The 20836-nt window shown below is 45.0% G+C and overlaps 1 protein-coding gene across 1 annotated transcript in view; it reads right to left on the bottom strand.

Annotated features, from left to right (window-relative positions):
• FER1L6 (fer-1 like family member 6) overlaps window positions 1–20308 on the bottom strand; it is a gene marked incomplete at its 5' end in the record, with an annotated part of 170748 nt that extends 150440 nt beyond the window's left edge. The window contains one exon of the mRNA XM_081214331.1: window positions 20286–20308. Within this exon, the coding sequence (XP_081070457.1) occupies window positions 20286–20308 (23 nt within the window). The remainder of the gene's footprint in view (window positions 1–20285) is intronic.
• Between the last annotated feature and the right edge of the window lie 528 nt (window positions 20309–20836).

The following is a 20836-nucleotide window of genomic DNA, read 5'->3' as shown; positions in this document are numbered from 1 at the left end:
AACTCCACAATAGGTAGAGAGGATCTATACGATTCCTTCTGAACCTTATTTTTTGGTGTTGTTAATAATTTAATTATTAAATTAAATAATTTGCTGTAGGATTCTTAGAGCCTTTAATATGCTGACATTCATTATGACTCTCCAAGAGGGAGGTGCAGTACTCAGATTTTTCTAAATGAATTTGACCACATCTTTATCACAAAACATCTAATAATAAACAGCACCATTTGGGACACCCAGAGAAAGAGAACCCTGGCACCTTTTAGTGTTCTTTTCTCTTTTGAAACTTTTATGAGACGAGCAGTTTCCTAGTAAGAACCATTGAGGAAGTAGAGAACCCGGGACATCTCTCCCCTGCATTCCCTCCTTGCATCCACACGGCTCCTACTCTACTCTAACTGGTCTTTCTGCTTCCATTCTTTCCCCATCCTGCAAACTAGTCTCCATTCTGAAGCTATCTAGAAACTAGAAGGTCAGTGAACTTCCTTAATATGATAAAGAATATCTACCTAAACCCTAGAGTTAATATCTTATCAATGGTAAATATTAAAAGGCTGCCCCTAGGATTAAAAAAAAAAATGATACAAAGATGTTTGCTATCAGCCCTTCTATTCAACACGGTACTTGAGGCCCTCCCGTAACAGTTCAATAAAGTTTGATTAGTTGAATTAATAAGTGAATTTAGTAGATCATCTAGAAACAAGGTCAGTATACAAAAATCAATTGTACCTTTCTATACCAAAAACAAAGTATTAACTAAAATAGTAAATAAAATATATCATAATAGCATCAAAAAATTTAAAAACCTAGGAATGAATCTAAGAAATATGAGCAAGACCTCTACACTAGAAATTACAAAATAAGATTAATGAAGGGATATTCCATGCTCATGGATGGGAAAATGCAATATTGGAAAGATACAAAACCTCTCCAATGTAATAGAGATTATTATTTCCTCCACCCACTTGTGAAAATTTTTCAGTCATATATTCATAATTTGTGTGTGTATTTTATGTGTATATCTCATGCTTCTACAAAACGCTTCACTTTTTTTATTTTTTAATATAACAGAAATTTATTTTCTTATGCTTCTGGAGACTTGAAGTCCAAGATCAAGGTGATATCAGGGTTGATTTCTGGTGAGACCTCTCTTCCTGACTTGTTCTATGCCATTTTATTTTTTATTTTGTATTTTTTATTGGAGTATAATTGCTTTACAATGGTGTGTTAGTTTCTGCTGTATGACAAAGTGAATCAGCTATACATATACATATATCCCCATATCTCTTCCCTCTTGCATCCCCCTCCCACCGTCCCTATCCCACCCCTCTAGGTGGTCACAAATCACCGAGCTGATCTCCCTGTGTTATGTGGCTGCTTCCCACTACGCTTCACTTTTTAAAAGCGTAGATTTTCAGATCCAAAGTCCTGGCTTTAAGTATCAGCTCAGCCACCTGCTAATTATGTAACCCTGAGCAAATCCTTAACCTTTCTGCACCTCAGTTTGTTCATTTGTAAAATGGAGGATAAGTTGTGCCTCTCTTAGAGGGCTGTCATGAAGACCAAATGAGATAAAAGATACAACATTCTGTCTGTAAACCTTAAAGTGCTGTATCCTTCACATGTTAATTAAATGAAAAAAATAGGATTGACATTCTATGAATGTCCCTTTGTGCTCTCCACACTATAGGCTCAGCCCACCAATCTAGCACTTGACCTCCCGAACTCTGTACTCCAGCCCAGGGGACAGCTCATCCCAAAGTCATCACACATTTGTCCATGAACCTTATCTCACTCCAGGCCCTCCGCATAATCAGAGAAGAGAACAATCTCAAATGTCAGTTGCTAAGCCTTATCCTAACACTCACCTTGGAGCTGGGGAGAAAGAAGAAATTATTCATGCTAGTACCTGATAAACCATTTGTACTCTGTGAAATGGTATATCACTTTTGGCTGTCACCCAGTCTTGGTCTCCATCCATTTCTGAAAATCACTCCCTTTTTGAATGTATCCTCTTTTTTCTTTCTCTTTATCATGTCTGAACATCTTTTATTGGTTGGTTCTTTCTCTACCACCAGTCCCTTAGGGGGTGATTCAACAAAATGATATGAAGCCTCTTTGTGGCCCAAGCACTGTGCTAGGCCCTGGTGTACAAAGATAAATCCAACAGGGTCCTTAGCCTTAGAGGCACTCATAGTACGGTTGGAAATGCAGATGCCTGCATTGTTGTTAAGTACAGTACAAGCAGTGCTATCATGGGTAGGTACCAAGTGCTTCTGGAGAATGCAGGGAAGAATGACTTAAATGGGCCAAGAGTCAAGGAAGGCATCCGGAAGAGGTGACACTCTAGTTTGGCCTTAAAAAAAGGACTAAGATCCAGGAAGTAGAGAAGAAATGAGTAAGAAGGTGAATGTGTATTGAACACCTAGTAGGTGTCAGATTCCTTCACGTGTGATAATTCATTGAATGACTACAACAACCTTTAGAGGAGATTAGTCTCAGTTTCAAGAGGAGAAACTGACAGGGAGTGATTAGGCCATGCTATGGATTGAATGTCCAAGTCCATATGTTGAAGCCCTATCCCCAGTGTGATGGTATTTGGAGGTGGGGCCTTTGGGAGGTAATCAGGTTTGGATAAGGTTATGGATATGGAGCCTGAGTGATGGGATTTTTGCCCTTATATGAGGATGAAGGGACCGGAGTTCTCTCTCTCTCTCTCTCTCTCTCTCTCTCTCTCTCTCTCTTTCTCTCTCTCTGTCTCGGCCACATGAGGACACAGTGAGAAGGCAGCTGTCTACAAGTCAGAAAGCAAGCCCTCATGGACAACAGGTCTTCCAGTGCCTTGTTCTTGGACTTTCCAGCTTTCGAAACTGTGAGAAATGAATGTTTATTGTTTAAACCATCCAGTCTATGGTATTATTGTTCTAGCAGCCTGAACTGACTGAGACAGGCCACTTGCCCAAGGTTGTGGTAAACAGTGAATACAAGCAGGGTTCAGACTGGGCAGGCCAGGCAAGGAGAACAGTATACACAGAGGCGCCTCCAGGAATCTGCACTGCACACCTAGACAAGGAGGAGGAGGGTCAGGGAGGTCCCCCTTCTTTAGCTGTGGCTCGTGGTCAATCTCTGTTTCGGTCCCTGTGACTGGTTCTCAGCTCTGTATTCCTCAGAGTAGCATCTCACGCCTGCATTCGATAGTATCCTTTCTGTAAACCAGACAAAACCTTCTCTTTTATTTACCATTTGCAAACCAGTGCTCCAAGCCCTTCTCTCTATTTTCATAATATAAGACCTTCCTTAAAGGTCTTTCCTGGAACTAACATATCCCAACAAGCCTCCAATCAAGAGATACAAAGTCAGATCTGAGAAAATAACCCCTCTGGCTGCAGTAGATGCCCTAATCCAGTGGGTGGTTTCTTCTATATCTGTCCGGTTTCTCCGAGATTCTAAAACAGGACAAGATACACCACATCATAAAAATCCATGCACTCTGCCTAATCTTCTGGAAATTCACAGCAACTCAGAGCTAGAAGGGCTCTTAAAAGTCATCCATCTCTTGATCTGATGTTTAAATTCCTTTACACCCAACCCCATTATCTTCAACCTACTATACTCCTTGAGTATCTCTGAGGATGAGGAATCCACCACCTTCCAACCACCCAGCTATTTCAGTCACAGTACTTTTCAAAGTATCTAGAGGTTCAGGTGTAACTTTGTTTGGATGTTGGACACTCAGCCGACAGGAAGCTCTGTTTCAGCATTCCACCTGAAGTTGTAGGAGGATAAACCAGAGGAAGTTTCTTCAGCAAAAGGCTGACAGTGGGATGGAGAGGGACAGCGAGCCTTGGAGCAGCAGTGAGTGACAGGCTTGAAAGGGGCTTTTGTGAGCCTTGGGGTTGGCAGTGTTCCAAATGGCACTCGGCTCTGTTCGAGAAGGTATCAGCCACGTAGCCTACGCTCAGGCAGGAGGTCCACGTGAGCCTTCAGCAATTCCGCTCTCCTGTCCACATTTAAAGCATCTCTTTTTTTTTTTTTTTTTTTTTGCAGTACGCGGGCCTCTCACTGTTGTGGCCTCTCCCATTGCGGAGCACAGGCTCTGGACGCCCAGGCTCAGCAGCCATGGCTCACGGGCTCAGCCACTCTGCGGCATGTGGGATCCTCCCGGACCGGGGCACGAACCCGTGTCCCCTGCATCAGCAGGTGGACTCTCAACCACTGCGCCACCAGGGAAGCCCTTAAAGCATCTCTTTTTAAAGCATCTCTTTCCACACTGTCAGAGTTCAAGGAGGGAGGAGAGAGCAGCAAGTCTGAAGGCCTGGAGGCAAACATGGATGTGGTGTTAAAAAGGGCCCCTCCGGGCTTCCCTGGTGGCGCAGTGGTTGAGAGTCCACCTGCCGATGCAGGGGACACGGGTTCGTGACTCGGTCCGGGAAGATCCCACATGCCGCGGAGCGGCTGGGCCCGTGAGCCATGGCCGCTGAACCTGCGCTCCACAACAGGAGAGGCCACAACAGTGAGAGGCCGTGTACTGCAAAAAAAAAAAAAAAAAAAAAAGTGCCCCTCCCTGCAAGCCCGGAGTAGAGTGAAGGAAAGGACAGGAGAGAGAAGGGGCCAGAGAGGTGGGCAGGAAGCAGATCACGCAGGAACTCAAGCCATGGGGAAGGGACTCCGATTTTGTCCTGAGAGCAATAGGAAGGCCACTTGATCTTCTCCTCTGGACAATCCCACACGATATTCACGCCTTGGACCACTCCCTCGTCCTCGTGACTGGGTACTCAGCCAAGTGAATCATTACTAAACTGCCAGTTATATTTTGCCAGTTGCTTCTCTGAGTAGATGGGCTCAGCAAGCCCCCCACCCCCCACCCAGTAGATTCTCTTTTAGGATGCATGGCTTGACCAGTGCCTCTTAGTTCTGTAGCTATAAGATCAGAGGTCTCAGGGGATGAGGCTGTTTTTTGTGTCTTGTTTTGGGGGGTTTTAATTTTGGCCACGCCATGTGGCATGCGAAATCTTAGTTCCCCAACCAGGGATCGAACCCGTGCCCCCTGTGGTGGAAGCGTGGAGTCCTAACCACAGGACCTCCAGGGAAGTCCCTCTTTTTTGTGTCTCGACCAACACTCTGCCTCCACATGCTCTTGTGTACTTAGATTTCAGAGGCTGCTTGGGAGGAACAGGCAAATCTGCATGGGACCTGGGGAGTTACCTGCAGGAAAGGGAGGGAGACCCTTTTGAGGTCCAATGTTATTAGAAATATTCTGAGGGTCTATGGTTGTCTCTGACTGAGGTTCACAGGCTGGAAAGGAGACAAAGAACCCCAGGGTGGTGGGGATTGTGAGACAGGGGTGTTCATCCTGAGGGTAAAAGGATCTAGATTGTTGACCGGGGCCCAATACCAAGACTAGAGAGTCATGGGGAAGGCCGGTGCTGGTCCAGGGCATGGCTGAGGCTGGAAGCCCCTCCGAACTCAATGGCCTTGGTCTGAAATGAGCAAGCATCCAAGTAAAAACCAGGGTGTTACAGCCTCAGGAAGCCTTGGGACGTCCTTTACCAAAGAAGGACTCCTTTTCAATAGGGATACAATTCGGAGTGATGGGAGTAAAATCTGTGACTGTGAATAGACTGATCTTACCTCTTTGTTTAATATTTAAAAGCAAAACTGCACTTTATGCTTCCAGGGAAACTTAAGAGTAGGAAGGCAAAGCTGACCACTCTTCTAACTTGCTTAAGCAATGACTTTGAATGATAAAAGACAATGTGACTTATTTGTAACCTAAGCTGGTAAAGCAGGTCATCCCCTCCTGAATCACTTGTGTGTATGTCTTTCCACCTCATTAGGCAATGTGTGGGGTGCATGTGAGTGCTATGCCTACCTATGTAGTAGGTATGCAAGAGGTATTTGTTTGATAAAATAAATAAAACTCTCAGCTGTCAAGCCAGCCCTTGCCTCATAGCCTGGAGTGATGAGTAGCCCCCTATCTTGCCTCTCACCTTCTGAGATGGCCCACACTCTTGTCTGAGGAGTGTCTTTCTCTCTAAATAAGTCCACTTCTTACCTATCACTTTGTCTCTCACTAAATTCTTTCTGAGATGAGACATCAAGGACCTCAAATTCACCGGGAACACTCCCTCATCCCTTCAATCTGAGGGGTTCCATTTCTATCTGTTTTATATATTAAGTTGTAAAGTTTGAAAACCACTCATCAAGACTAACCTACTCGTTTGGCCAGTAGGGAAACTGAGACCCAGAAAGAAACTAGGGACCAAATCAAGATCATATACCTGTTTATTGAAACTGCTGGGACTTCTGGGTGCCCATTTATCCTGTGTTCACCCTCCAGAAATGCTAAGACCTCAGCAAGCATGGACCTCCACAGCCCTCCCTCTCCAAACCCAGGCCGGGGGAACTCTGATAACAGACACACCTCGAATCCCGTTCATTCAAAAATGGACTTTTTCCTTCCATAGAGCTCTACTTCAGACCCCCTGTGCATTACAGAAAATGCTCCAAGGGGTTGAATATGATCATCTAATCACTTTCCTCTGGATAGTTAAAAAAGCCAAATGAAAGAAATTTCACAACTGTTAAAAGCAAAAGCAACTTGCTCAAAGTCACCCAGCTACAAATCGGCCAAGCTGGGGACAGAGCCCGGTCTCCTCACAGCCAGCTGAATGCTCTTCCTCCTAGACCATGCTGGGATGGAAAATTTGTTCTATAGAGCCATCCATTTTATTATTTAGTATCATTATTTAAAGTGCTCTGGGGCAATCAATAACTGCTGTTCATTAAGCAGGTAGGATAAGCAAGGCATTGGCTTAAGGTCCTGCATACATCTTTTTTCATCTAATCATCCCAATAACCATCTGATGGAAAGGTTCAAGCTCTTTTACAAATGGGAAAATTAAAGCCTAGGAGGTTAAGTAACCTGCCTAAGATCCCACAGCTCTAAGCTGCAACAAAACTCTATCCAACCTCCACTCCACACCACCTCCCAAATACCAATCAGAGCCACAATTTTTCAAGCACCTAACCAGAGTCAGGTACTGGGCAATCCTCACTTCCCAGATGGTAAACACCACAGTTCAGAGAGGTTTGGAAACTTGACTACAGCCACACAGCATCCGTTGCTGAAGCCCAGCCTCTTTGCACTCTGCAACCTCACTCATCATGACCCAGGTCTCTAAGAGCAAACAGAAGAGCAGCATCCCCAAGGGCTCCCAGCAGCCTAGACAGCAACAGAGTCCAGCTCAGTCATAAGACAAAGAGCAACCAGTCTCACCTTGACCAGTGAAGGCTCCTGACCTTGTCCAGAAATACTCACGACAACTAACTTCTTGGCCTCAAGGCAGGTCAGCAGGGTAGGAGGTGCAGCGTCCAGCACTGGTCTTTGGGAGGAGAAAGTCTCCCCTCTAGAATGGAGAGGGTCTCAGGCACAAGGCTGTCTCCTCCAAAGGGCCAGGTGTCTCCCAGGAAATGCCCTTTCTGCTGTGTCTGCCCGGCAGCTCCCTATCTCTGTTTGAAATCCAGAGCCCAAGACTGATCTGCAAACACAGCAGCTCAGAGCAGATCCTGAGAGGAGGGGCCTCCAGGGTGTTTTATTCCAACTCAGGTAGCCACAGGTAGGTCAAGGCGCAAAGAAACCCCAGCTCCAGACGGTGCCAAAGCCCTGGATACTTTCTAGCCACCATCCAGCCATCAAAGGTGGATTTTTAATTATTTTCACCATCCTCTACTCATTTGCAATAATGAATATGTTTTCACTTTACTTGGGGCCAGTTCTACATACTTTTACAAGTATTACCCTATTTAAGTCCCACAACAGCCCTCAGAGGTAGGCACTATCATTGTGCCCAATGTACAGATGGTGAAACTGAGCCACAGAAGGGCTGGTAAGTGCTGGGATTTGAACCAAGGCCACCTGCCCTCAGAGCCTGTGCTCTCAGGCCCTCCAGCCTGCTCTCTGTGGCATTTCATTGGGACTTGTGGTCTGAGGTTATTTCAAAGACGTCAAGTTTAGAAAGGAGACAAATAAAAAGAAGGCTTTTTGGTGGATCAGATGCTTCAGAAGTCATTGCCTGGAGTGGGTTGAATGGTGGCTGCCCAAAATATACACATTCTGAGAACTGTGAATGTGCCCTTATTTGCAAAAAAGAGTCTTTGCAAATGTAATTACGTTAAAGATCTCAAGATGAGATCATTCTGGATTACATGAGGGGGTGTTAAACCCAAAGACAAGTGTTCTTACAAGAAACAGAAAAGAAGACACACAGAGAAGGCCATGTGAAGACAGAGGCAGAGGTCAGAATGATGTGACCACAAGTCAAGAAATGCCTGGAGCCACCAGAAGCTGGAAGAGGCAAGGAAGGATTGTCTCCCAGAGCCTTCAGAGGGAGCATAGTCCTCTCAGCACCTTGGTTTCAGACTTCTGGCCTCCAGAACTGGGAGAGGATACATTTCTGTTGTTCTAAGCCTCCCAGTTTGTGGTCATTTGTATGGCAGCACCAAGGACTGATCCACTGCCATTTGTTACTTCCTCTTGCACTTTTTTTAAAAATTAATTAATTTTGGCTGTGTTGGGTCTTCGTTGCTGCGTGCGGGCTTTCTCTAGTGGCGGCGAGCAGGGGCTACTCTTCGTTGAGGTGCGCGGGCTTCTCATTGCGGTGGCTTTTCTTGCTGCGGAGCACAGGCTCTAGGTGCGTGGGCTTCAGTAGTTGTGGCACGTGGGCTCAGTAGTTGTGACTTGCGGGCTTAGTTGCTCCGCGGCATGTGGGATCTTCCCGGACCAGGGATCGAACCCGTGTCCCCTGCATTGGCAGGTGGATTCTTAACCGCTGCGCCACCAGGGAAGTCCTCCTCTTGCACTTCTTAATGGCACCACAGGAAAGGAAAGAAAGTGGGTGCATTCCACTGAGCCCTTCATGGGGAAGAATGGGAAGTGGACGCCTGTGGGCCAGGCAGTGGTGTAAGAGCCTCCAAGGGGCAGGACAGCAAGGCAGGAAGGCAGGGGGGTGGAGAGAAGGCTTTGCAAGTGAGGACTGAGCAGCTTACAGAGTAGCTCACAAGGCAGCCTCGTTCAGCATCCGCAACTGAGTCCTCATTGTCTCCAGAGAAATGGGCCTTGGCTCAGGGGTTCACAGATGGGGCACAGGCTTCCTGAAGCATCCCACCTCCCGTTTTTGGTCATCGTAGATTTGACCCCAATCAGAAGCAAAGATGTCAGAGATTACTGAGCCCCAACCTTACACGTTACAAAAGGGGAAAATGATGACTAAAAAGATGATGTGGTCTGAGGTCACATAGCCAATCATGGAACCGTCAGAGCTGGAACCTTGTCTCCTGATTCCTGAGCCGTTCAAGGGAACCAAACCTCCTCCCCTTGTCTGATCTGTTCTTCACAAAAGAAGATCCTGTGGCAACTCTTTTCTGAGCTCAACAGCCCCAGGAGGCCCCAAGTGTTCTCTAGCTAAAGCTCAAATCCCTCCTCCTAGGATTTAAGTTTATTTCTCCTGTTTGCAGAATGACAGCCTTACCATGTGGCTGCTATGTCTGGCTCACATACAAGTACACATCATAACAACAGAAGTCATCTGGATGCACAGTACACATTCAATCATAAATGTCTGCTGATTGCTCATCATAGGGAAAAGCCAAATGCACAACCCCGCAGCCTTATTTCTCTGCTCCGACCACACCACCTTCCTTCAGCAACGTGACTGGCATGTGCCCTTCCCTCGGGGCCTTTGCACATGCTCGCCTCTGTGCCTAGAATCCATATGCCCTCCCACACCTCTTTGCCCCATTAACTCCATCCCATCCCTTAGAAAGATGTCACTTAACATCACAAGGACGCTGTTGTGTATAAAATTGATGACTAATAAGAACCTGCTGTATAAAATAAAATAAAATAAAAAACATCACAAGGCCTTCCTTGAAGCTCCCCCGCCCCCTCCCCCTCCCACAGGCTCAGCAGGTCCTCACATTCCCTGTGCTTTTTCTTTTCATCACTTATCATAGTTTGTCATTTTATTTTTACATGATTTTTTTCACGAGTGTCCATTAGACCAAAAGTTCCATTAGAGTAGAACTCTCTCTAGTTGATTCCCCACTGTCTTCCCTGCACCCAGCAGTAATTGTGCACCCTGCACAAACATTAATTGAACAAAATGCTGAGCTGGTGCAAAGAAATGTACAAAGAAGGAATAGACAAAACTGCCACCTCTCAGGAAAGTAGAACCAAGTAGATGAGCGACAGTCAACTCTTTAAGAAATTACCCAGTCACACATCATCCCTGCTACTCCACTTACCCTCTTTCCTGTGCTTGCCCCTGAACCATTTTAGCCCCAACTGATACTTCTCCAAAAGGGGGAAAGGATGAGTTGGTAAAACTCAAAGGGGCCAATAGGGTAACTGATATACAGCTCTGGAAAATGAACTTCAGAGGAGTGTTGCTGTACAATTATCTAGAATGCAGATTGGGAATTGTCTTAACAATTCAGTTAGCTTCAGAATTATTTTAGAAATTCTCAAAAGAGAGACTATATTGCAAAGCAAGAAGGTTATGAAACTCTCCTCCAACCTTCTGCACTCTGGGAAGAGTAATAACCCTTTGCACGAAGCTGCTATGTCCATTCCAGATACAAGTGCAGATCACATCAGCAGAAATCATCCTCCACCCTCCCCCCTGCTTTGCCTCCTGCCATGTGGCCTCTGCCAGAGGGAATAAATTTCAGCGTCTACAATCTTTATCCCACATACCGTCTTAGTCATGGAGTGTTTCTTTGGAAAACTCACAACAGTTGTTATCATGATTCAACAAACACTTAGTCATTACCTATTAGATGCCCAGCACTGCAGTGGGCCTGTGGGAAGTTCAGAGCAATGAGAGAAAAGACAGTGTGATGTGGTCAAGGGGCACGATGGCTTTCTAGCCGCTAATACACTTTAAAAGGCTTCAGTCACTCCATCATAATATTCGTTCCTATTTCTAGAATGCTTTGTAGGTTACAACAACTTTCATGTACCCCTATGTGTCACGGCAGCTATGTGACATAGAAAGGTTTCCCTGCTACTTGGTAGATTAACCATTTAGGTTCCAGAACCTGGAATGACTTACTCAAGTCTGCATGGCTAAAAAAGGGCCAAAGCTAGAAATTGTGGCAGTCATGAAAAAGTGCCACTCAGGGCTTCCCTAGTGGCACAGTGGTTGGGAGTCCGCTTGCCGATGCAGGGGACACGGGTTCATGCCCCAGTCCGGGAGGATCCCACGTGCCGCGGAGCGGCTGGGCCCGTGAGCCATGGCCACTGAGCCTGCGCGTCTGGAGCCTGTGCTCCGCAACGGGAGAGGCCACAGCAGTGAGAGGCCCACGTACCGAAAAAAAAAAAAAAGTGCCACTCGGATCTCTGGCTGCATGAAGCATAGTTGACTGACCGCTCCAGCTCCTATAACTCTCGATTCACTACTGTGTCACACGAGGCCATGCTGCCCATGGGCTGCTCCCAACAAATGACTAACCACAGCAAGTGAACTAATCCTGCAAGACATGGGACACCTCTCACGGATAACTTAGGCCACAAGGCTCCCTCTTGACCTGGAGGAAACTGTTTTAGAAGAATCTTCCTACCCAGTTTCCCTTCCTTCCTGCTCTCCATCACGGGTCAGATTCGCATCGTGGTCTGAAGACTCTCTGCTTTCTCCTACTCCTTCCTCTGTGTCCTTCCCACGTGTTTCCCCAAATAAATCTTGAGCACGTCAATCCCATCTTGGAATCTGCTCTTTGGAGGTACCACCCCAACAGAACTCTAAATCCAGACTTTATCATTCACAAGTGGACCTTCCACAGATAAAGAGATTCCATTTTGAAATATATTTGGAAAATGCTGGAGTTACCCCCGTTTTACAGGGCTTCTTAGATTCAACAGTATGCTTACATGAAATAAGACTCCTCAAAAGCATGAAAGTACCACAGAATCGAGTGGCTCCCAACCTGATTTGACAGCAACAACTTTTTAATTCAGTTCCCCTGAATTGGAGACGGGCAGACTGGAACGCAGATCACAATCTGAGAAATCCTGCTAACAAGGAGACACCCTCCAACAAGTGGACACCTATCCTTTCCTCAGCCTTGCTAAAAAACCTCAGAAGGATGGTTTGATATTCCCTTCTCTTGCTATACCCAAATGGATGTGCAATAATACTGCCAAAAGCAGACTGAAAAAGCAAGGGACCCAGGCAACCCTCAATGTCATCTTCCCTGGAAGAATAGGAAATTAATTATCCTTTACATTAAAGCTTTGCTCCTATTTTTAGCAAATGGTTTGATTTTGATTATTTAAAATAGGTGTCATCTTTAAGAGACAGGTGAACTGAATAAGATAGGAAACGTAAACAGTGGATTCTAAATCGTCTATAGGTCTAATACTGGACCTATTATTACGGGCATTACTCTGTTGCTTTAATTGATATTAAAATGTTTCTCCTCAATGTTGAAAGTCAGTGGTTGTACCTAACTCTCCTTCATGATTCAACAATTGAATGAAAAGGGAATAAATCCACTGATACAAATTGGGCTACAGCTTTTCTGTAAACTTCCCAGAGATGCAGAAGCTAAGCACATTTGAAGCTTAGTGGGAAAAGGCATTTCTATGTACCAAGGAGGTGTTCCCTGTGTAAACAGTTAGCTGAGAGTCATCTGAAAGGGCAAACTAGGGTCACTTAAGGGACAAGAGACCTAAAATGAGTCTACATGGGATTCAGTTTTCTTGAATTCCACTGGTGTTCCTTCTTCTCCCTCCCTGAGATGTACAGTAATGGAAAGATGTTCTTGGCAAGAAGGAAAGGGTAAACCAGCTAATTGCTTTTGATCACCCACCAAGGAAATGAGAAATAGCAGCAGGATTCCAAAAGCGATGAGTCAGCAGAAGTCCCCTGGTGGAGAAGGAGAAGAGAGGAAGTAGTTCACGGTAGCGCCGATCAGTCAAAGCAGACGGAGTAGCTGACTCTGCATAATGATGGAGCAATAAATGGCCAAAGGAAGCCTGATGTCTAGGGGCTGATGTGAACTCTGAACAGCATACCAGTTCCTGAGCAATGCTTCCGTCCCTAAGAGGGGGCGGTTTGCCTACGTTTCTGCTGGTCCACAAGGCTGCCTGCTGGAATCAATTCCACATGTAATAATAATGATAATGGTAATAATAATAATAATGGCAATTATAATGCGAGCATTAATGATATGCCAGGAACGGTGGCAAACACTTTTATATTCTTAGCCCATTTCATCCTCAAAACGACTCTGTAAAGTATCTACTATTGTTCCCTAGTTTACAGATAAGGAAACAGCTACCCAGAGAGCTTAAGTTGATTTGCCCAGGATCAACCATCCTGCAGGTAGCAGAGCCAATTCTTGTCTCTGACACTTTTGCTCTTAACTTCCACACTTCACTGCTTCACTATCCCATATTCAACGTATCCATAGGACAAGTTGCGTTATTGGAGGTAACTTACATGTTATTTTGTTCTGTGCAACAACAACAAAAACCCCAAATCACACTTATACAGCACAGCACAGGGGAATCATCACCAAAACCATCTACAGGGCAAGTCTCTTTCTGGAAAGTACTATCATGTTGTAAAAGATCCAGGAGAAACAGGCAATCCTCTTTCTACTATTGTTGTACAATGAAAAGGGGATGGCTTTGATTCCATGTAACTGTAAACTTCTGATAGATTGAAAGTGCATTTGAGAACGGTTACCACCACCCTTGATTTCTTCCCAAGCGTCCTGAAAGCTGTTAAAGGACAGAGACAAGATCTATTTCACTTTTGTTGCCCTCAGCATCCCATCCAGTGTAGGCATCCAATTAATGTTATACAGAAGGTTTTGAAGCTCTGATAGATTATCTATGTCTGCACCCCACAGCCTCTCCCAGACAACAGTGACTTTCCCATGACCCATTTCTAGAGCTTCAGTGATCAGTTAAGTCCAGTCCAGAACGTGCTGTTTTTTTTGCCAAAGTTCTGGGATGTGTTTGCCAGTGCTGAAGTTGGGAAAAGATTTTCACCTTCCTGCTTTTTCTAACACTTTAATCGTAAGAGGTTAGATATAACCTGGAAAGTCTTATTCCAGAGAGTAAGGAAATGCTCAAAAACCTGTGGGGACATGTTGAAAGGACACAGGAGCCAACCTGAAGGGGCTCCCTCTGGCAAAATATGGAACAATTTGAGTATCAAAATCAATAACCAAAGGAAGGGATTATAACACATTAAATAATAATCCAAAAACCCATATTGATACTGAAAAGGGGGAAGTGTTGGGAGAGGAAGAGAGAGGGGAAACCTCTTTTTATACTCAGAGGTAATAAAGGAAAATAAGATTTTAGACCATCATTTTACCATCCCTAGAGTAATTGCTAATTATCACTAAGAATCATCAGTGGAGGCTAAAACCTGTCCCTGTATCCCCTAAAATCACTGCTTATTCCCCAGCTGTATGTGCCTTGTGTCTATAACTGGGAAACAGTTCACTACCCTCCTCTTCACAACTGCCCATACTTAGCGTGTTAAGTCCCTGGTCTGCTGGGATTATAAGAATCTCCAAGGGGAGACAGAGACAGTAATATTTGATAGCACACAATGAATTGTTGGGGAGGCCATTTGAAATTTGCGGATGGAAAGAACCTTCCCAGGTTCTGTTCAATTTCTTCCTTGAAAAAAAGTCTCTGCAGCTCCCCAGACAGGCCTTTTCTATGGTGGCCTCTCACAGTGGGTTTGACAGTTGGCAAAAGGATTTGTAAGGGGTTCTTAACTGGAATCCTGCTCTACAAACTGCCTTTTGTCTTTGTAACCCAAGAAGATTTACTTTCTCATCCAGGTGTGTACACAGCAAGGGAATGCTAATGGAACCAAGAGAAGTCCAGACACGCCAACTGCAAGTCAGACCTTCAGCAAACACCCCTCCTCAATCACATGAAGAGGAAGTGGATGAAAAGGGAGCTGATTCTTGGGAATGATTTCCTACAAGCCTCTTTCTTAGGAAGGAGGCCAGGCTGGGATAAAACTCACCCAGTGACCCTGCAAAGTTTTGGTGAGGCTTTTGGTACACAAGACTGGTTATACAGGAGGGCAGACTGCCAGGAGGTTCATGAACCCCCAGATTCAGAAATGCCCATTAACAAATCACTTTCCTCATAGGACTTAAGAAAAGATGCAAAAAATGCCAGCAAGGTCTCCGGAGCCTCAGTGGGAGTGACCAGCAGGGCGAGAACAACAGAACCACAGTGGGCTGGGGGCCAGGTGTTGGCCTTGCTCAGCCACCAGCTGAGAAACGTTTCCCACACCAGCCTCCAGGAGGAAGCCCAATCCACGCCTCCTCACAAAGGTAGATTGAGACAGGACCTCCCGTCTCGGTCTTTGGAGGCCCTTCTCAAATTGCTAAAACCAAGACTAATAAGAATGGCACCTGGGCTTCCCTGGTGGCGCAGTGGTTGAGAGTCCGCCTGCCGATGCAGGGGACATGGGTTCGTGCCCCGGTCCGGGAAGATCCCACATGCTGCGGAGCGGCTGGGCCCGTGAGCCATGGCCGCTGAGCCTGCACATCCGGAGCCTGTGCTCCGCAACGGAAGAGGCCACAACAGTGAGAGGCCCGCGTACCGGAAAAAAAAAAAAAAAGTAGTCAAACTCAGAATGGTGGTTATCATGGTGGGGGGAGGGGGAAATGGGGAGCTGGTGTTTAATGGTACAGAGTTTGTTTCAAAAGACGAAAGAGTTCTGGAGGTCTGTTGCACAACAATGTGCATATACTTAACACCAGTAAACACTCTTAAGAACGGTTACGATGGTAAATCTTATACTATGCTTTTTCTGTCACAATTTTTAAATTTTTTTAATTTTTAAGAGTACAGTCCCTTAGTGGCAGACACCTAGCCTGATCTTTTGTCTCCAATACCTAGAAGAGTACCTGGCATTTGAGTTTGTTGAATGAGTAAATGAGTGAATATTACCTTGCCCAAAACTTTACTATGAAATCACGAAGTCCCAGAGTATGAAGAAACCCCAAAGGTCAATCAGTGTATCTTCCTGTACAAAGCTTGAATATCCTCTACCCAACAGCAGCCCTGCTACGAGATGGCCCAGACTCGCTGTGAATGAGGCGCCATGCCACCACCTCTCCTCCCAACTCTGGGAGCCACAGAATCAGTCTAGTCTTCGTTCTCCATGACAGCACAGCATTACTCTCAGAATCCCCAGTTTTGGTGTGGACTACAACCCCCAGGGGCTAGACAGTGTGGCCACCAATTTACAGGAAGCAGCAGAGTCACAGACGGGTGCGAGGACTGGCCAGAGCACATCCACTCTGAGTTGCAACTCTTGTGGGCCACCATGCGTCCCCCACGGATTGACAACCCCCTGATGCCCTGGCCTTGTCCCATGCCTGGCACTGAAGGGGTGCTCACAAAGTATTTGTTGAACCAAAAAGAATCTATTCCTCCCTCTGCCTTTAAGCAGGGCTCTCTAAGAGGTAGCCTCAGAGATGAAGGTCCAGCTATTTTTAAAGACTCTGAAGCGAGGTCACTTCTCCCACTTTCTCTGAAACTGCTTCCAACACTCAGTGACCATTTCACCTAAAAGCATTCACTCTTCGGCTGTTTACTAAACACTTTCTGCACTGTTCTATGATTGTGCCATGAGTTTTAAGTCCCATCACCCCAGCTAAGCCTCAAGCTTCCACAACTTCTCTTGTCCCATAATAGCCACTGATACCAATACGAATTAAATTTTAAAAACCTTTGACCTCAGCCAGATTCTCACTGCTAGAAATTTATCCTGATGAGGTGCTCGTACAACTTTACAAATGGGCAAAGTTGAATACCCAAGGGTGTTTATTATGGAATGATTACATTAGCCAAAAATGGGAAATAACTCAAATAACTCAGCTAGGGACTAATTAAATAAATGTATTTTGTATATACTGTGGAATACCATGTAGTCATTGACAATGGCAGTGCAATATGTATTTATTGAATTGAAAAAGAACCACCATACAAGACCTAAGCACATACTTGATTAGTTCACGGAGAAAATGCAAGAAAGGAATTCAACTCTCACAGAATCCTGGCATGACGTGATGAAAGAAACCATAAAAATCTCAGTGCTTTTTATTATTAAACACTTCTTTTCAATCACCCACCAGATAATAGAATTTTCAGTGTATGTTGATAATATTCAGAGGAAAAGTAGGTTACAGAACAGCATGTGTAATACAATGTAGTCTATGTTTTTAAAAATGTATATAACCATAGAAAGATGCCTAAAAAAATTTTCATCAAAAAAGATGAGTATTAATCTCTGGGAGTAGGATTTGGGTTAATTTTACTTTCATCTTTATACATTTTTCTGTGTTGTTTTACATTTTAATAAAGGCTGTGTATTATGTTTACAATCAGCAAAACTTGTAAAGCTCTTTTCGTTTTGGAAAAAAAAAATAGTATCTGGAACAAGAAGGCTCTTACCAAACACTAGTTAAATGGAAAGTGACTCATAGTCCTTCCGGCACCAGCAGGATTATACAAATGGCGTGAATAAATAAAGAGCTGAAGGGCCTTCCTGATGTTATATTGCACCAAAATGCCCTAGTCCGTTCCCTGAGTAAACACCACGGTAGTAATGCTGCTATTGATGTGGCGAGGACCCCAGCATCAGTGAAATCCTGCACAGTTTTGAAAGGCTTTTGCCTTCAATGTCTCATTTGACCTTCAAAACTAGATTTGTGACTATTCCCCAAACTAAATTCCCTAAATGTCTGTCCAGCCACTGCTAGGCAACATTTCCAGGCTGGCGATGGCACAGTTGCTTGTTGGTTGGACAAATGGGTCGATGGATGGATGGATGGATGAATACTAAAGGAGTGAATTCTTTTCCCTCTTTGACAGACAAGAAAACAGAGAAGCAGAAGTGAAGCAACATGCCTAGGGTGATACAGTTAGTAAATGATTAACTCAGGGGTTGGAATCATTCTTGTATATGGTTTCTTAATCAGCCCTCTTTTATCAAAATGCACCCACCAGACCTGTTTTCTTTGGGAGGAAACTCTTCACTATCACTGACAGACATATACTTGATAATCAGGGGTGATAGTCAAAATATCGGTGGCATGGGTATTGACCTGTCACAATGACACTGGTTCCTGAAGACCTCCTGCCATGTCAGGCATTACCCATTGATTGCTGGATGTAGGTGGTCCTGGGTGTCAGAAGGACATTCAGTGGGCTCAAGACAGGAGCCCACTCAGCCACTGGTGTGGAGCTAGTCAGCCACTGGTGTGGAACAATTTCATTATTTTACCAATGAATGCAGCCATACAAGCACATAACAGTTGGATAGAAGCCCTGCCCAAAACCCTCCGCAACACTGAAGTGTTGGTCCCCACGTGAGAAGCTCTGCTCTCTCTCCACTCACAGCACAGACCTTACCCCAGGCACTATTTATAATGCCACTTAAAACCTTCACCCTGACACATCCAATCTGCATGCATAAATGAAATCGAATGCCATTAACCTCTCCTGAAAATTATCCTGAGCCTGACCATGCCAGGGGATAAGGGCAGGCACTGGGAGGGAAAGAATGATTACAATGTGGGAGAGGATGAGCTAAAATCTCAAAAAATACAAGACAGCAGCACAGAAGACCAGTCCTCACCATGAACCCAGTTCTCCCTGGACACACACGTGCTGTGTAAGTGCAGCTTTGTTCTAGGCACCAGGTAAGATTCTGGAAGACAGACTGTCCCTGACCTCAATCTGTTCAGAGTCCAGGAAGGCAGCAAGAGAGACATTGGAAGTAGCTGTTGTATAAATGGAAAGTTTAGAGAGGATAAGAGCACTATGGGGTTTCAGAGGAGAGAGTTTCTTTCCACCAGAGGAAATCTAGGAAGGCTGCCTGAGGAAGGTGGCCTTGACCCAAGTCTTCTTTAGAAACAGTGGCAGTTACGCTTGGGAAGGAAGGAAAATGTGCCATCAGAGATTAACACAAGCCAGTCCGGAAGCAAACATCATTGTCCAAGCATTTACCAGCAAAATACACAGAATGGACATCATATATACTTAACTGAGCTTGTCATTCCCAAAGACATCATGCTTTCTTACCTCCCAGCCTTTACTTGTGCTGTGCCTTCTACCTGGAATATTCTCTCTCACCTTCACCTCCACTACCACATTCAAGAATGTTGTTTACCATTCACCCTCCACTTCTCAGCTTAGATGCCCTTTTTCCAAGAAGCCTTCCTTGATCCTCCAAAATGGATGAAATTTCTCTTCCCACCCGGGCGTCTACCCCTATCATAATCTCACAACACCCAAATCATAGTCATCTATTTTGTTATTCATCAATATCACTTGTCTTAAGTGCTTTGAGAGAAGAATCTGGGTGATCCATTTTTGTGGACCCAGTGCCTGGTAAGGTGCTGTACTCATAGCAGATATATTTAATAAATGATTGAGTTTTCAAAAATGATTCAGGAGCCCAATCATGTACTGTTACCCCAATCCCGTCCCCAAGCAGAGCTGAGGGCTGCCTGTGTAATTCTACCAAGTTGCTTTGTAGATGAAAAGATACAAATGTCCTTAGATCCCTTTTAACCAGCCTCAAGCAAAATGAAGAGCCAAGTCGTGTGTTCTGAACACACGACTATCTCCCCCAAGGCCCTTGTGGCCACAGGGGTGCAGACTGAGCCCCAGCAAAGCTCCCCTGGCAAGTCCAAAAATGAGACCATAGGACTAAAAAGACACCACCTCTTATTCACGAACTGAGAGAAGAGATTTTGAGGCAGGAGGAGAAGGCCAGCGGGAGAAAAGAAACCACAGGCTTAAGGTGGCTTTACAGGATAGTGAAATTACATAAGGAAAGGTCCTGCTTTCCAAAAATAACAGCATTTAATATTAACCCTTTGTAGTCCAGTTGAAAAAATTAAAGGAAATTTTTTAATGTTCAAAATGTTAACAATGGTTATCTCCAGTGATACTGTGAGTGATTTTTAAAATCCTCATGACTTCTATATTTTCAGATTTTCCACAATGAAAATTATATATTTTCTCATCAGATGGGAAAAATGTGTCCTTGAAGTGCATTATCAGGCCCAAATGTCCCACCTGGCCCATGACCTTTGCCTCCTAAGCCTTAAGTCTTAGCTAACCTTTAAGGGTTTTTTGAAGAGAAACCCTCACCCCCAGCTCCCAGCCCTTTGGCTCTGGCCACACCCAGAAGTCTTCACTTTAGGAGAAGGAAATATGTTACTTGGCTTTGGATGGTTTCTCCATTCTTCCTCTTCTTGGTGGCTCCTCTGGGCGAGGAATTGGCAAAGTCCTGGTGTCTGGCTTTATCCAGCTCCTGGGCACAGGTTTCTAAGTTTCAGAGTCATCTGGTGGGTGAGACTATTGGGGGTGTGGCTGAATCAACACTCATTGATGCGCATGGCTGTTCTTGAGCAACATGTTACCCAGTATAATCAAAGGTGCAAAAGGAAACTGTCCCACGAAGAGCGGACCCATCTGTCAGGCTTCTTAACCACTCCCACCCAGTGGCATGTGTCTTAATTCCCTTCAATGACAGAATCAAAAGCTAAATGCCTTCAAGCCTCAAACTCATATTCTTCTAAGAATTATGTGATAAAACCACCTCATCTCAAGGAAAACATGCTATTAAGATCACTCAGGGGGACTTCTCTGGTGACACGGTGGATAATAAGACTCCACACTCCCAATGCAGGAGGCCCAGGTTCAATCCCTGGTTAGGGAACTAGATCCCACATGCATGCCACAACTAAGAGTTCACATGTCACAACTAAG

Source organism: Mesoplodon bidens (genome assembly GCF_964165515.1).
Source record: "Mesoplodon bidens genome assembly, chromosome: 16".
Lineage (NCBI taxonomy): Eukaryota > Metazoa > Chordata > Mammalia > Artiodactyla > Ziphiidae > Mesoplodon > Mesoplodon bidens.
Note: the sequence above shows the minus strand (reverse complement) of the source record. Positions and strands in the feature narration are given on the sequence as shown.